This window comes from Anas platyrhynchos, chromosome 5 (assembly GCF_047663525.1).
Source record: "Anas platyrhynchos isolate ZD024472 breed Pekin duck chromosome 5, IASCAAS_PekinDuck_T2T, whole genome shotgun sequence".
In the NCBI taxonomy this organism is placed as follows: Eukaryota; Metazoa; Chordata; class Aves; order Anseriformes; family Anatidae; genus Anas; species Anas platyrhynchos.
In genome coordinates, this window is record NC_092591.1 from 46,338,392 (window position 1) to 46,355,318 (window position 16,927).

At 51.1% G+C, this 16,927-nt stretch overlaps 1 protein-coding gene across 3 annotated transcripts in view; it reads left to right on the forward strand.

Moving 5' to 3' along the window:
- CD151 (CD151 molecule (Raph blood group)) overlaps positions 1-15,469 on the forward strand; it is a 29,512-nt gene extending 14,043 nt beyond the window's left edge. For all 3 annotated transcript variants that reach the window (XM_027459712.3, XM_027459706.3, XM_038179853.2), the window contains 7 exons: positions 2,497-2,600; positions 3,458-3,649; positions 7,485-7,559; positions 9,727-9,831; positions 10,691-10,846; positions 12,371-12,457; positions 13,246-15,469. In XM_027459712.3, the coding sequence (XP_027315513.2) occupies positions 2,517-2,600; positions 3,458-3,649; positions 7,485-7,559; positions 9,727-9,831; positions 10,691-10,846; positions 12,371-12,457; positions 13,246-13,305 (759 nt within the window). In that variant the 5' untranslated portion in view covers positions 2,497-2,516 and the 3' untranslated portion in view covers positions 13,306-15,469. The remainder of the gene's footprint in view (positions 1-2,496; positions 2,601-3,457; positions 3,650-7,484; positions 7,560-9,726; positions 9,832-10,690; positions 10,847-12,370; positions 12,458-13,245) is intronic.
- Positions 15,470-16,927: the final 1,458 nt, after the last annotated feature.

Sequence of the window (16,927 nt, forward strand, 5' to 3'; positions counted from 1 at the left end):
TGTCACCGAGAGCCTTATCCCAGCTGTAACTGGAGAGCGTGGTGAGGGAGCAGCTCACTGGGTGAGTCAATGAGCTTGCAAGGGGCAGCCAGAGCCAGCAGCTCTGCTCGGGGCTGGGAGGGATAGACCAACCAGGAGGCAGCCCTGGTTGCTTTCTGATCCATGGTGCCATCCCCGCGTGAATCACTGCACCCTGTAAGCCTGCCGCTGTTCCCTGCCAGCGTGCTGGAAGCAGATCGATCCTCTCCTCCCAGCAGCTGAAAGGCACCGTGTGCAGTGCTCGGTGGAGCAGGACCCACAGTGTGGAGGCGAATTTCAGGCTCGCTGTCGTCTGCCTGCAAGCATAACCCGAGCTGTCAGCCTGCCCGGTCCTCGCCCCAAGCGAGATGCTGCTCGGTTGGGTGTCTGAGGTCTCAGATCAGGAAGAGGTGCACGTTTCTGTTCCTTACTAGGGCCCAGCACCTGCTGTGTGATGATACATGAAAATACCTGTGCTGGCTTCTTTTTGGGGGGCGTATACTTTGAGGGGTTCCTGTTTGGGGCTGTGCAGGTGTGCGTAGCTGTGGGAGCTTGTCTGGCTTCTGCCGTTCCTGTTCCGTGGCTAAAGGAGCCTCTGGGAGCTGTAAATCTGTCGCCTTTCATGAGCAAGGCAGCGTCTCATTGAGCACTACAAGTCTGTTCAGAGCACACGGTGCCACCAGCATCCATTCCTTCCCCCTGCCCCAGGCTTCTGTGCTGCAACGCGGTAATTAATCAACGTGGTAATTAACGGGAGCGTTGCTGGAGTTCCTGATCCTTGCAGAGGACCGGGAGTTATTCGCCTTGCTGCATGCCACCAGCTCAGAGCTGCTATCTTCACCAGTGAAGCCCTTTCTGCTGCCAGCTGGTTTGTCAGACGCTGTCCTGGAGAAAAATGTTTGCCTGGGGAGGGCGAGGGGGCACAGGTGGGGCGGCCGGGCACGTTCTCAGCCTCATGCCCCTGCTAGCTTTAGTAGTTTCTAAAGCACAGACCTGCCTGGGGTTTCTGAGTGGGCTGGGGTGAAGCAAAGGACCCAATTTCCTGCAGACAAAATACAATTGTGCTGCAGAATTGGCAGCTGCTTCTCCCAGCAGCCAGATGTTAGGAACACGGCAGGGCGCTCCCGCTGAGCCCGGCTCTGTGCCTGCCTGCTCCCAGGGAGCTCTCTGGTCCGGGACAGCCTTTCACTGATAAGGGTGCAGGGTCTTTAAAAAGAGAGAAAGCGACATGTTTGTATCATTCCCTGCTGGCTGGGAGGGGAGGAAGAGGATGTTTTTTTGGTTTGAACTCAGCTCTTGGGAAGGGAGAGGTGGTGAGGATTCGCTTGTATTTCTTCAAACTTCACAGAGCTGACAGGGATGCTCTGGGCAGTGCCGTTGTCTTGGCTGCCCACTCAGGCAGTGGGGAGCTTTGCTTTTTTATTTATTTATTTTTGCATTGACAAGAGGCAGCGACGTGACATGGAGCTGCGCTTGCTGCAGCCCTCCTTATGCGAAACCAGCTCAGAGCACAGCAGCTCCCTAACGCTTTGCTGGGGACTGACCCACCATGGACACGGGGTGGTTTGGTACCTGTGGGGGTGTTTTGTGCTGTCAGCTCACCTCAGGCCGGTGGCTGTGTTGCTGCCTCTTTAGCAGCCAGGAGCAGTACCCCAGGAGACAGTTCACTGCTGGGCAGGGCTGTGAGAAACAAGCAGGGTGAGGATGGGGATTTGTTCCCCCAGCATAATGCCGGGGTTCAGAGAGGATGAGGTGTTTGGGTGGGTATCAAGAACATTCCCAGTTACAGTCGTAAAGATTAAAAATACCCAGGGCTTAGAGGGGGATCTATTTAAGGCAATTATAATGAGCGTCCATGAGGAAAGGAAATTCTTTGGAGACGGATTATTCCGTAAATGCCAAAGGCAGAGTTTCTGTGCCCCCCTTCAGAAGTAGCAGTGCGATGCCGCAGCCAGCCCGGTGCTGGGTGACAGCTCTGGATTTCATTCACTGTAAGTAGGAGGAGGTGAGCATGGGCGACAGTGAACTTCCTTACAGTAACCGTGATCAGAATTGCTAAAGACCCAGCCGTGGTTTTGGCTTGGTCTCAGCAAGTGCTGGGCTTGCACCACGGTAGGTCCGATCCTGCCCCCACAAGTATTAATCTTAAGCAAAATGAATCTCCAGAAGTGACAGCAGAACGGGGAGACAGAAGGAGGAGGACGGCAGCACAGGAAGGCCACATGCTGGTACCATCTGCCTCTCTTTCACACTCTGTGAGGGCTCGTGCTGCGTAGGTCACTCGGATGGATGCAAGAGCTCTTCATCTGAGTGAGCACTGCCCAGCAGCCCTGCAGTCACTTGAATGGCTCGCTCGCCGTGTTAGTTCAGCTGAAGGCTGGGACTGTGAGGTCTTTGCAGAAGGAGAATAACGCTGCCCTTTTGGGAGGAGGGGCACGATGACTGACTGGCTTCTCAAACTTTTTTTTTTCTTTCCAGGAGCTATCTAAGCCAGAAAGATGCGTGAGTACACCGAAAAGAAGGAAACATGCGGGACCATCTGTCTCAAGTACTTGCTCTTCATCTTCAACTTCTTTTTCTGGGTAAGAAGCTTCAGCCTGTTTCAGAGGCGCTGCGGTTTTGGTGGCAAGAGTGCAGAATCGTTGGCTTTGAAGTCTTTGGCAAAAAGCTCTGACATCAGTGGAACCCACACTTCTTTTGGAGGGATGAAATCCCATCCCTTGGACTTGCCAGCCCAAGCTGCATAAGTTGTGGAGTGACACCGGGGCCTCTGGCTGTTCATAGGTCTCCTTACAAAGTATGGAAAATAATGCCTGAAAAATACCATCTCCCTGCTTTCTTCACACCTAGCTAGTTTTTGTAGAATTGGCTGAGCTCACCAGAAGGGACACAAAACCCTCCAAAAACATGATGCTTGCAAAGAGATAAAAGAACTGCTACCAGTTGGGTTGGTTTCTCCATCTTCACTCCCTGCAAGGGTCAGAGTTTAACCAGCTGGGCTCAAAGCTCCTAGCCTGCTTTCTGCCTAGATGTATAATGTATGAAAGAGCTGTGGGGCACAGCTGTCATTTAGTGCAGGTCAATATTCTTCCTTGCTGAGCAGTGGAAAGCTTGCTGGTAGGTCGCACCCTGAAAGCTGTGTCACCTTTTCATGTTTGGCCAGAGCAGTGTAGCTCTGATTGGGAAGGTCTGTGCATGGGCAAGTGCTCCAGGTAGCTTGCACCTCCGTCTCCTGCCTGGGGTGCACAACTGGCCTCCCTGAAGCTCTGCCCTTGACGGGGCACTGCTCGCCATCCCAGGGAGACCTCTGGGGGTCCTTCCTTTGGGGTGGGTTGTCCTTGGCTCAGTTTGCAGAGCTGGGGCATGTTCTGGTATCTCCGTCACTTCTGGAGGCGAGGAAGTTCATGCCCCTCATTCTCTTGCCTCTGTTTTTACCCAGCTGGCTGGTGGGGCGGTGATGGCAGTGGGCACCTGGACCCTGGCTGAGAAGAGTGACTACATCAGCTTGCTCTCCTCCAGCACGTATTCAGCAACAGCTTATATTCTGGTGGTGGCAGGGGTGGTTGTGATGGTTACCGGCATCCTTGGCTGCTGCGCCACCTTCAAAGAGCGTCGGAATCTGCTCAGAGTGGTAAGTTTTGCTTTTGGGGGCTGGGGTGGAAGGTTCTCCTTGTTTTCTCTTGAACAATGCTGTGAGGGTGAGGAAACACCTTGGTCATGTTCTTCACTAACCCTATTCGTTTGTCCTAGGGCAAATGCCACTCAGGTTTCCAGCTCCTAATGGCACTGCTGCCTTTGTCACAGGTGGCGGGGCCTACTGCCAGAGCCTTTCCTTTCGTCAACCCAAGGAATGCATTTACCACTATGTGCTCCAGAAGTACAAAGCCACAATGTCTATACTGTATGTGAGAAAGTCTGTCTGGATTTGGCCAATTTCAAATAGTGTGGCTTTTGTCTCTTCCTTCTTCCCTGTCTGTCCAATATTCTCTTCCCATTTTCCAAAAGAAAAGGGAAGTATGAGGGATCTGTAAGAAAACTGACTTTAATGACACTGGGCTCAAACAAAATTAACATGTTTTTTTCATTGGGTTGCCAAAAATAAGAAAGTATTCGTTGAAAATTTTCTGTAGTGGCAAAAAAAACCCACATGTTTTTAGTTTCACTTCCTCTAAAAAGCCATAACGGTTTGATAATCTGGTTCTTTTTTATGCCCTTCCTTGTGTTACTTCCTTGGCTCCCTGCTCACCCACCTACACAGAGTTTTTACCAGCCCTAGGGTTTCTGTTCTGCTTCCTTCCTCACAAATCTCCTCAGTCTGGAGTGTGCAGCACTCTTTAGTAGCTGAGCTATGGTGGTGAGCGCAGCGACTGAAGTAACAGTCGGTGACTCTGGTTTCACAGTAATGAGCGGGTGCTGCAGTAACCCTTCACCAGCTCCTTCAGCTGTGCACATCCCTGTTCACCTGACCGTCCCATTTCCCCTCTGTAGTTTGGAAGAGGAGCAGAAAGAAGAGCCATGAGAAATCCTGACACTTGTACCACTGCTCTGAAGGCTCAGTAATCCCTGTGAGAGGCACAGTAGAGCCAGGATTGGAAAATAAAACATGGAGAAGGACACAGGGAGTGCTTTGCTGGTGCTTGTTCGTTGGGCTCCTGGTCTGCAGCAGTCCATTTTGGCCTTTTGCTTACTTTCCATGCCAGAGATTTCCCTTTGTCTTTTTTTTTTTTGCCTCAGCCAGAAGCTACAGATGAAAATCCGGTGGGGTTTTCTTTGTTATTCTGCCCCAGAAAGCTAATACTTGTCTCTTGAGAACAAAAGGTCACTCTGAGTCCTCACAGCACGGCCTTTCAGAGTGGCTGGTCGCGACAGGCCTATTGTCTCTGACAGGCCCATTGTCTCCTGGTGCTTGCGCTCTGCTCTGGTTGCCAGTGAGTAATGTGCACAAGAATTAGGGCCGTGCTTGCCAGGGCTGGGTGAGCCTGGCTGGGGGCCTGTGCCAGCTCTGAGCTCAGACAGCAGTCCTGACAGCCTCACGCTCAGCGCCCCGGGGGCTGTGCCAGCCTGTCCCAATTTCTCTCTGTACCAGCAGCCCGTGTAAATACGGGAGGGAAAGCTGTAAGTGGCTCTCCTCTCCCCAGTGCCTCCTCAGTGCTTTTAAAATCAATTGACAGCTCTGGCTGCTGTTTGGGAAGGAGATGTGTGTCTGGTTGTTGGTTCATTGTTCTGCTGGAGCCTCAGCAGCCTGGGATTTTGTTAGCTGCCTTTCTACCCAACTCGAAGTTTTAAGGGCTCACTTAAAACTTTCTGGAGAATTTCGTTACTCATCACTCACAGCTGTGCTACTTCTTTGTCATTGCTCATTTTTCTTCCCCATGTCCCTCCTCAGCCAGGTGATGCCTTGAGGCTCGGGCAGCAGACGTGGTGTTTCTCACGCTGATGTTTCCCAGGTGGCAGAGGCAGCAGTGATCTTCAGGCCTGCTCAGACTTCAGCTCAGATACCAAATCTGCTGCCCTGCTCTCAAGAGAGCCATTTCAACAGTCTTGCCTAGGCAAAAACCAGGTTCCAGCCATGTTTACTACAGGCCTTTGGGCAATTCCCCGTCCCTTCCTGGTTTCCCAGCTTCTTGGGGAGGGAGCGGGGCAGAAGAGCAGGGCGAGCAGCCCTGTGCTGTGTGTGTGTGTCCCCGGAGTGAAAGCTGCTGCTCCCTTATGTCAGCATGACACGGTGTAATAGATACCTGAAAGGGGCCCCGAGGGAGAGACGGGGCTGAGATAAGGCTAATGATGCAGCGTATCAGCAGAGGCAGGTTGGATGCGTGGGTGGCAGATGCACTGCCCTCCCTCACAAGGGTTTACAGGGGCCTCATGACTCAAATTCCCTAAGGCCCGCTGGATATGTGTTTGTTCCCATCCAGGGGAAGCCCGCAGGATGAGCTGAGCTGTGGTGCCGGCTCGGCTCCACCTGAATGCCACTGACATGACGACACAGCGTAGGGAGGAATATCTGAAAGAAGCTTTGCAGTTCATTGGTGGTGCTTAGCACCCTGCCGCCCTCCTTCCGTGGCAGAGGGATGATGTCAGGGCAGGAGGGCCAACAAAAAGAAAAGGAGGCCTTTGTGACAAAGCACCCCAATCCTTTCTTGCCCCTTCCAGCCTCCTGTGAGCGCTGGGAGCAGCCTTGAGCTATCCCACAGGCTGTGGGGTGACTCATTGCACTGGTATGAATGGGTACCTTGTACAAGGCTATGTGGAGACTTCCAGTGCTCAGCCGGGGCAGAGCGGGGCTGGGGAGTGAAAGCTCGAGATTGTGTGCTCAGATTAAAGCCTGGCCTGCAGATAAAACCCAGCTGGCCTTCCTCTGCAGCTGCGGAATCCCAGCAAGGGTGAAAGAGGAAACCTGAGCTGCGTTTGTGCCTGTGTCTGTTGTTTCACTCCCTCAAAGGAGCTCGGAAATACCTGCTTCCACCAGGGGAAGAGGGGCGCGCAGTGCTGAGAGTAACCCTTGTGTGACAGAAATCCACCTTGCTGTGAGCAGCACTTGGCTGCCTTTCTGTCTGCTGGGGAGAGACGGTTTCACGCCTAGCCACACTTACAGGGGGCTGTTTGCCTCACCCCTTGGGAAGAGCCATTTCCTAAGCTCAGGGGTAAAACAAAATAGGAGATGTGTTGTTTGGTCTGTCCTGAGCGGGACAAGTCTTGCAGGGACTTTGCATGAGGTCCTCGTTATGGCTGGAACCGGTGCCCCTTTAGCTTCATCTACAAAATGATGAATTTAGTGGCAGCCATGGAACAGCCTGGATCTGTAAAGTAACTGACTTGTTCTAGTACAAATCCATCCACCTCGATAGTGCACTTCAGCCGGTGCTTGAGTCCCACAGAGGTCACTTGGAACACAAATCCATGCTTTAAATTTGTGCTTACTTGGTCTGCTCTGTCCTTGGTGAAATGGGCCCTTTGTTGGCTTACTGAATCACCATTGTAACGTGTGTTTCTCCATAGTAACTTAATGAAGTGCCCTAAACAGTATCAAAACAAGCAGAAGTTCCAGATTTTTTTGTACTGATGTCTGAAGCAGATATTTTCTGTGACATTGAATGTATTCAGCAGGTTATCCAGCAACCACGCTCTTCTGTCCAGTGATCTTATCTCAGTTGCCTGCACTTTTCCATTCTCTGCATCCCTCTGGCTGTGCGAGTTCAACTCGTGCTTGCTTCTGCTTGTCTTCAGTTACCACGTGTTTGGTTTTCTTTTCTTGCTTTTCTTTGGTTTTCTTTGGTTTTCTTTTCACTTGTAGGATTGTTGCCTTTCCACCATGTTGAGGTCCTAGTCCCAACCGGTGCCTTTGAGAGCTCCTGCAGAAAAGCACCAACAAAGACAGTGTCACGCATTTTGCCAGCTAGTGATAAGCCAGCTCCAAGCTTCTCTTCACGTTGTTCTAACGTCCTGCTTCTCCTGTTATTTTACAGTACTTCATATTGTTGCTGTGCATCTTTCTCCTGGAGATCATTGCTGGAATCCTGGCGTATATCTACTACCAGCAGGTGAGTGTGCACATGTCATGGAGCCTCAAACCAGGGACAGAAAACAGCTGATCATTGTCCCATTTCTCCAGCCAGAATTGGGCTTGGAGGCTTGGGACCTAGTGTCTGACTGAGGTTCATCTTTCTGCCTGTCTGTACTCACTCACCACCCCACACAAAAGAAGATCTTGGGTTATTTCCTGCTTCTGACACAGTAGTCGTGGTTATACCTGGGAGGCTGCTCAGCCTTGCTGCTCAGCTCCTTCCTGAGCTGGCAGAGGTGGTCCAGCTGCTAGGTCCTTTCAGGTCATGAAGTTTTGGAGAGCTTTACTTCACCAGCCCAGCTGAGGGGCTGGAGAACAGCATGGACTCCCAGCAGCTGCACTTCTGACTTGGCAGCGTTGCAGTTGCAGAGGCTTAAATCATCAGTTTGGTTTCAAAGGGGGTTTAGCCACCAGGACACAAGCAGCCTGGGAAATTGCTCTCATGTCTGGAAATTGGTTTGAAAGGGTGAATTAGGATTGTTGTCAAGTGGCTGTCTGAAAAGCAGCTGGACATCCCATCCTACTGGCTTCGCTGTTAGGCTCCTGGCCTTTTTATTTTGGTGCTTTGCGTCACAAAATGGGCACTGGCACTTTGTGAGAAGCAAAAGAGAGCTGTAGGTTCGCTCGTTCGATGGTAACCAAGAGGGAGCAGTGGAGCAGGTGTACGTATTTAACTGGGAAAGATCAATCCTGGGAGCATGGCAGGAAGCCAGGGCCTATCTGTGCTGGGTCACTAGGTTCATGTATGCCGAAGGATGAAGAGGAGCTGATCCTCCTTGTTAGGCTGAAATAAGGGATGACATATTCAGAGCTGTTGCCTTGAGTGCTTTAATTCACTCAGGGGCATCTCTGATCAATAGCTGTACTTTCCCCTTGCCCTCTGGCTGACAAATGCCTCTTTTTTCCTGGTTGCAGGCTGCGTGCTGTTTGCCACTGTTTTTATTTTAGCCCTTGCTTTGGTATCTAAGGCTTGCGTTTGTGTGTGTCTAAACTCCCTTTCTTTTGTTGTTTCGTTCCATGCTGCAGTTCTTCCCTGTGAGCCTGCAGGTAACCACTTTTCTCCCAAGTAATAATTCTGCTAATGGACTCTCCTCTTTATTTGCTTCTGATGCCTTCCAGCTGCTGAACCTCTTGCTTTCTCTTTATTACATTAAGTCCTTTGCACTTCTGTAGAGCTTCCCAGCCCAGGATCTCAAAGCATTTTGCAAATGTTAATGAATGAAGCCTCATATCATCTCTGCGAGGTAGGTGTTGTCCCCACTTGACACATGGGGTTGGAAAATACAGTGTGTCCAAAGGAAAATAAACTGCAGACTGTATTTTGCCCGGTTCAGCATAACGAGATGCCTGACCTTTCATTTACTTACCGTATAGAATAAAAGGTGTATAGAGAAGCTATCTCTGTAAAGAAGAATGTAGCTAGATTAAGAGCCTCCACAGGAAGAAATGTTTGAATCCAATCCCCTGAACATGCCAGTGGTTTATGACAAGAGTGTTTTAATTAATGATGCACTTAAAAAAAAAAATCAGACTTCATCTGTCTGGCTTTACAAATTTGTCACCGTTATCAAGCAATGCCTTGGAATACTCTTGCAGTCACATCCTTAATCCCCTCCCGTGCCATCCTTTTTGATGTCGATGTGAGAGCTATTCAGACTATATGGCTTCAGTCCAGTGTGCCCAGGACTCTTTCTTCCTGCTCCTGAATAGACAGATTGGGTTTTTAGTATTTTGTCACAAGCTTCAGAGACAGAAGGCTGCATGTGGATCTCATGGACACATTTGTATTCAAGCAGGCACAGTTTTGTGTTCTGTTCTGATGCAAGCATGTCTTGGCAATCTCTTGCATATGCAAGGTGAGGACCTGTATGGTGATGTGTAGCACAGGCTGAAATTTGTCCCAGAGGCACTTCCTTCCAGTCACAAAAATGGAGGTATGGTCTTTAATCAACTGGAAATAAGCTCACGTGCCTGCTGGAAACCAGTCCAGTCCGACCTGTGAGGATGACCTCGAAGGAAGCTGTAGCTTCTGTGAGGCTTTCTGTTCTCCTGGAGCAGAGGCAATGAAACGTGCAGGGCTCTGGGTCTCTCTGGGGGTGCTGAGCTTGCCTGGTGATCTTATCCCACTTGTCTCTTCTGTCCAGCTGAGTATGGAGCTGAAGCAAAACCTGAAGAACACCATGACCCAGAAGTACCGCAAGGAGGGAGAAGAGAGCGTTACCAGCGCAGTGGACAAACTGCAGCAGGAGGTGGGTGTTGCTGGAGCTGGGGAGAATTGCAGGGCTTCAAACCAAATCCACAAAAAGTGTTGTGAGCTCTTGGTACCCAGCATACAGGCTGCTGCCCCTGCCTGAAGGCAGGCTGGGTGCAGAGCAGGGCCTGGGCTGCACTACCAGCAGAATTGCATGGGGGAACCTCTGAATCGGACCCCCAGCAGGGTGTAAGTTACACTTGAATTGCTCCCAGAGTGAACTGGAGCTGCCAAGTCACTCTGACAGCTGTTTCGCCTTCCCACATTAAAGCTTTGGAAAAATTGCTGACATTTTTCATTAAGCTCTTCAGTACCCCAGAGAGCAAGATGTAATGAAAGAAAAGCATTCCTGCTGCTGTTGCTAGCTGTGCCTGGCTCAGGGGTGGCTGAGGGTAGGGCTGTCACAGGTCTGACAGACTTTTTCGCAGAAAGGGTGCTTGTGGGCAGGCACGGGTGCAGCAGTTTCAAAGTGTGGGGCTGCTGTGCACGATGCCCTGTGACCAGGTGCGTGTGCGACAGTGACTGGTAATTAAACTTGCCCTGTTGGCACTCTCCAGCTGGGTAGTTAGGAGCTGAGGCAGCTGCAGGTGCCCTCTGGTTGCATCCCAGCAGTAACAAAAAGTCACAGCTACTGAAAGGGGGATGCAGCTGCTATTAATGGCCATTTGGGCAATTTTTAAAACAAAGGTTGCTGATAATTACTGCAGTTTAGAAGAACCCATGCCAGTGAGATTGTTGGAGGCTCCAGCAAAGTCTCCTACAAAGGAGGATGAAGCCCAGGGCTTGATGTGGGGAGGCTGGAGGGAGGAGGAGGCTGCGGTGCTCGCGGGCTCAGCCTGTGCTCTGTGTGCTGGCAGTTCAAGTGCTGTGGGAGCAACAACTACACGGACTGGGCTGACAGCGTGTGGATCAGGTCCTCCGAGGCCAGTGGACGGAAAGTCCCAGACAGCTGCTGTAAGACGATAACCGACCTGTGTGGCCGAAGGGACCATCCTTCCAACATCTACAAAGAGGTAAAAAATCAAAAGGGGCTTCAGAGCCTCCTGTCACAAAGTACGTGAAGGTGGTGGGCTGGAAGTGAGGGTGCTGGGTTGATGCTGCACGTTGGTGATTTATTTCTTTAGTTGAGCATTCAGCCTTCCAGGCTCAGTCTGAAAAGCTTCAGGGAAGAGAAAAAATAAAATAGAGGAGTCAGAGTGTCTGGGTTCCTGCATGCAGGCTGCTCTTACAGAAATGTGTCTTCATGGCTGCCAGCGTGGGATCAGAGCCAATGGCCAGTAAATATGGCACGGGATAAATGGTCTGCATTTCACAGGCGGGGCCGTGGGCTGGGCAAGGAAGATATTTCAAATCTGTCTCAGGACTGCTTTTGGCTTTTGCAGGGAACCTAATTTGTAAGAGAGGATTGCAAAGGCAGCAGAACAGAGACTTTGGGAATTGGGAAAGAAAGCAAGGAGATGTTCTGCACTGCTTTATTAGATAAAGAGAAAAATAGTAGATTATATTGGTTATTACAGAGCATGCTGGTGACAGGGGATTGGGAGAGGTTATTGCTTCTGGCAGGAGACTTGGGTTTGAGCCCTCCATTTGGTACAGCTGCTACTTGGGCCGGGACAAACGGAGATAGTTCTGTGCCCTGAACGTGACAGGGCCAGTTCCAGTGGTCTGCAGTCAGGACTGAAAAGAGGCTGGAGCTGGGCAGGAGGGGCTTGTTTCTCTTCCAGAAGAAGCAAATTGAATCCCAGAGGAGCTGAGTAGCTGCTCCCTACAGCTGAGGAGGGCTGTGGGTGAAGAGATGGCCCCTTCAGAGCAGGTATTTCTTCTCAGAGTCTGTGCTTTGAGCATGGCTGAGAAGTTAGGAGGGTGAACAACATCTGCCACTAAGCCAGGCAGCTCAGCGTCTAAGTCAGAGCTCAGAACGGATTTTATTTTGGGGTAGTAGAAGAGGGTCAGATCAGGACGCAGGAGCAATTGTTTCGGATCAGGGCAGCTGGGGCTGACTCTCGACCTAATACAGGCATGGGAAATGAGAGGCCTTTGCCACCCCTCCCCAGAGAGCTGCATGCTCGCTCCTTCCCTTTCTGTGTGTGTGTAGGTGTCTGTGTTCAGTGTAAACTCCTGGGGCTGGAGGGCCCCCAGCACCCTTGGGGCACTGCTGCAGCCTACACAATAAATCCCCCTGATGTTACCATGGAAAACCTGCCTCATTAGATTAAACAGTTTAATTATTTAAAGGGAACTCTTCCAGAAAATTCTCTTACTGCTTTATTTTTGCCTTATGACAACAAAAACTTGGGCCTGAAACTGGGAGGGTAAGATCACTCTGCCAGCCAAGGGCGCAAGTGAAAGGCCGAGGCAGGCATCGCTGGCTTTCCAGCTCCACACTAAAATTCAGGGCTCTCAGAAGTAGCAGCGGGAGGAATTGGGGTGCTCACAGACACTGCTTTTCAAGGGCTGCAACTGCTGTCTTAAAGGGAGACACACGAGGTTAAATTAAAGATGATTTTCCCTGTCCCTCCTCCTCCCTCCCCTTGCAGAACGGTTGTATTACCAAGCTGGAAAACTTCATTCAAGAGCATCTGAAAATTATCGGTGCAGTGGGGATCAGCATCGCTTGTGTGCAGGTAAAAGGATCACGTGTTTTGGGGTTGCTGGGCTGAAGTTAAAGGAACCCTAGAACTGAGGGATGGAAAAAAAAAATAAAATTGAACATCTCAGGTTTTCCCTTGCCTGGAAAAAAGAAGTTGCCATGTAAGAAGTCGCCAGGTACTTCAGTGACCCCGAGATTCACTGGCTCCAAAGCACGAACCTCTTCTGCCTGTCCGTGATACTTCTGGCTCTGGGGAGACAGATTTCTGCTCCAGGGCTGTGAGAAATGTAGTGCTGGCCGTGCCTGGTGCTTTGGCAGCCTGAGAGAGACCTCTTGTGGGGATGTGCCATGATTGCCCGTGCAGCTGAAGAGCTGGAGGAGCTCCCTACCCCCGTTCAGTAGCTCCTGTTAAGTAACCCAGAGTTCCTCCCCTGGCTTTGTGGTACTGAGGAGTGGCACTGAGGGTCAGCGAATGATCAGGGAGAAGGACAAGGGGGTAGGACATGGATGCTGCCACTCTGTTTTAGGGGGGGAAGGCAGCCAGAATATTCTCTTCCAGATGCAGATGTGTCTGGGAGCTGCTCATCTTCCTTTCTGTCCTGGCAGGTAGCCAAATTACATCCTAGAGAAGCTGCTGGTGATTAATTATGAGGATTAGCACCGATTATGTTCTCTCCTGTTCATTGCAAGCTGGAGAGCTGTATCCCCAGGCCAGAGCTAGTTTGCCACTCCAGTCTGAGGCCAGACTGTTTGCAAGCTGCTGCCTCCACTGCATCCATTCTGTTTTCTCATGTGTTCCTCTCTCCTCCTTCTACCCTGTAGATCTTTGGGATGATTTTCACCTGCTGCTTGTACAGGAGTTTGAAGCCGGAACCATATTAATAGCTGTGGGAACTCCGTCAGCTCCCCCTCTGCCACTCCCTTAGTGCCTGCCAACCTCACTACCCTCCACCATCACCACAGAAGAGTCTGCAACCTGAGGACTTGGCTCTACCCTTAAATGCCTCTCCAACAGCCTCACCTGCCCCTTCAGGGGAAGGTCACCCTCCTCGTTGTGTACAAGGCAGCCAGGAGTTCAGTGGGTCCTCTTCATTGGCAAGAAGCAAGAGCTGCGGGTCTTCTGCTGGAAGCTTTAGCAACAGTCCCTTGATTATAACTACAAAGCAAGATTTATCTAGGGCCATTTCTCCAGGGGCTTTTCCTGAGCATACATGAAGGTATCGGGATGCTACGCAAGAGCCATGGTTTGCTCTCTGAGAAGTGGCTCAGCAGCACCGGGCATTGACTGTGAGGACAGATGATGTTTCTGCACTGGGCTGGAGCCAGAGCTGAGTCTCTCATACAGCAGAGATTTCTCTCTCCCCCTCTGCGTGTGCGCTGAAGTCCTAACACAGCTGGTCTCCGTATGAGAGGATGCATGCCTGGTTGCTTGCTGCAGGAACTGCGCTCTCTGCTGCTCGGGAACACAACTTGGTGCGGCTGAAATCTTGTCACAACTCCAATGCTGCCACAGCGTGGGTGCCTTAGGATTTCTCAGCAATCCTTCCTTCTCTTCCTTGAAACTTCCCTGCAACACAGTGCCATCGGGAACCACGAGAAGCCTGCTGCCTCCTTGGGTTCTAGATCAAAGACATTTGGCTACTTCCTAATTCTTTTAGGTCTGGTTTAGGTAGTGGCTTCCAGTGTGAATGAGAAAACTCTCGGTTGTTTCTTGCCTACCCCCTGCTGAGGTTTGGTGAAGAGCTGGTCTGCCTGTGGAGCTGAGGTGTCTCGCTACCACTTGGCCTGTTTGGTTCCTGCAAAGACCTTACCATGTCTCTTGCATGTTGAGGCACACCCTGGGCTCGACGGTCTAATTAAAACCTTCAGGCTTGTTCTCTCTTGGGTGGGAAATGAATATATACAAATGCTGTAGCAGCCTCCAAGGAGCTCATTAATCAGATGAGGGTTTTCTGGCTTTAATGAGATCTAGAAGCCAGCTTTCCAGACCATCCCAGCAGTAACCATTAGAGTCAGCTTCACCCAGTCGCCCCAGTGTATTTGGTAAATAGTGCTGGGTTTAACTGCCTGATTAATTAAATAGATCTAATTAACTATTATTTCTGCACTGGGATCCTGGATACATACAGGACACTGACATGACTGTTGCCATTGACTTAGTGCCACTGTCATGCCAGCCTGATTTCATAGGATCTTCTGTGTCTCTCCTGTCCCGGGGGTTTGGGTTGTTTTCTTCCTAATTGTCCTGGAAAGGGTTCTCATTGGGAATCTTGTTCCAGGCCTACTGGGATGGTGAAAACAACCCTGAAGCAGAAAGGGCTGCATGGATTTGAGGTTTCTAGGCACTGAAGACAAGCCCTTTTATGAGCTAAGTAATTTATTCACTCTCCTGGCCTTTTGGTGGTGCCCTGTCCCTTGGCAGCAGGCAGTTAACACCTGCAAAGTCACCCAGAGCCCTAAAGGGGCTTGCAGCGTTGTGGGGGTTTTGATTCACAGAGCAGAAATCCAGGACTGGCTCCTGCGGGGGGGGTGAAGGGTGACAAGTTAAAATTCTGAGCAGGTAAATCTGAAACTCCCCCATCAACATCGGCACCGTGAAATAATCCTTAACACTAATGCGAAAAGAGAGGCGGAGGAGCTGAGCTGGATCCTTGGTCCCACAGCAGTGGGAAAGAGGGGAAAGAAATCTAAATTATTGTGTAATGATCTAAAGGAGAAACCTCTAAATTATTTCTTGTTTTATATTCAGGTTCCTGACAAGTATTGACTACTAACTACGAGGAAAATATTGAGCATGTTGCTTGAAGCAATATTTCTAGTTTCTTAAGCATATCTTCTTAGCTGCCTTTGCCTGTTCCCTTGAAATACGTTGTACAGGGTTGGGAGAGGCCAGGAAGAATGAGATAGGAACAGCAAGTTGGCTTGTGTCCACTGAGTCGTTTTATACTTTTTCTCTGTGTAATAATATTCATTGCTTTTTTTTTTTTTTTAACCCAGTTTAAGTTGCTGGCCAATAGGAAAATAAAGCTTACGATTCTGTACTTACTCCATGTAGCCAAAATGAAGGGGACAACGTGAGCCGTGTGGGTTTTGTGGGTTCCTCAGTTCCTCTAGGACCTGGCTGCGGGATGAACGAGGTCGCGTGTGGGTGCGCTGTGCTCCGTGCTGCTGGGTGCTGGGCGTTTGCTCTCCACGCTGTGATGTTGTCTGCACCCACCCTGCACCACGGATGTGTGAAAAAGGGAGCAGAGCTGCCCTGTGCTGTCCTTTGGGCTGTCAGGTTGAGCATTACTCACAGCAGCTGTACCCAGCCAGGTGGGAACGCCTGCCTGCAGCTGATGGGCACGGCCACTCGGTGGCTCTCGGGGCTCAGCTCTGCCTGCTGTGATCTCCGCTCCTGTAATTCAGGTGGCTCTGATCCAAGCTGCTTCCCTCGGTGTCGCCAAGCCCTGTGCCACCGAGCCTCGTGCTTGCCTTCATCCTCCAAGCCTCAGCCGTGTCGCTGCTGGCCCCTGGCTAGCTGGCAGAGCCCGGCTGAATGCACTGGGCTGGAAGCAGGAAGCGCTGCGTTTCCCCAAGGGGAACTGAAGCCCCCCGTCTGCAGGGCTGCTGTGGGGTGGCACCTGGGAAGGCCATAGCACGGTGTCTTTTTGCACAAAGCAGTTGCTTGAAAGCCATTTCGTTCTTGTTTGAGTTGCCTTCTGCAGTGCCTGGTGGGGCTGCAGGCACCGTTTCACAGCCTCCCCCCGGGCTGTGCAGCCTCGGGCCCCTGGGTGCTGCCACCTCTTGGGGCATGAGCCCCAGTTTCTCTTTCCTTCCCCCCAGCCCTGGAGGTTTGGGCTGCACAACTTCACTGTTCACAGCAGTTAGCTCAGCTGACACTCTGCTCTCTCAGTGCCATGTGGGGGCCAGCGCAATGTGCTGAGGATAAAGAGGAAAACAGATACAACAATAATTTCTGTGAAGGTCCTGCTTAGGAGCAGTCCCTCCATTTCTGCACACTTTCAAGAAAGCCTGAGTATTTTGTGCTCCCCTGCAGGGCTGCATCTAACCCCGCACCAGTTCACAAACATGCCCTTTCTGTTTCTTCTACTGAACTGGGAGCAATCTTCCCCCAGAAAGGTCTTGGTGCCCTGTTCTCTTGCTGTTTCAAAAGCTTCCCTTTGGTGGGGAGTGTTGTAATGTCCTCATTTCCCTGCTGGGCTCAGGCTGACCGAGGCTGCAGTGGTGGAAAGAGGGAGCAGAGGACTGGCAGTGATGATACCCTCCATCACAGGACACGACAGACGCACTGTGCTTGGGAAATGGCACAGGGGACCGGATCATCTCCCCTTCCCTGCTGTGAACGCACTAAACCACGCTCCTTGCTGGGAGACCGTGGGTTTGTTCCCCTTCTTCCCTGTTCATTTCCTCCACTTAGCGGCTCCTGCAGCAGAACGAAACGAGCCTGGTGGTGCAGCCCTGCTTCAGTCGCCCTCGGTGCAGGAAGGACCTCGCAGCCCTG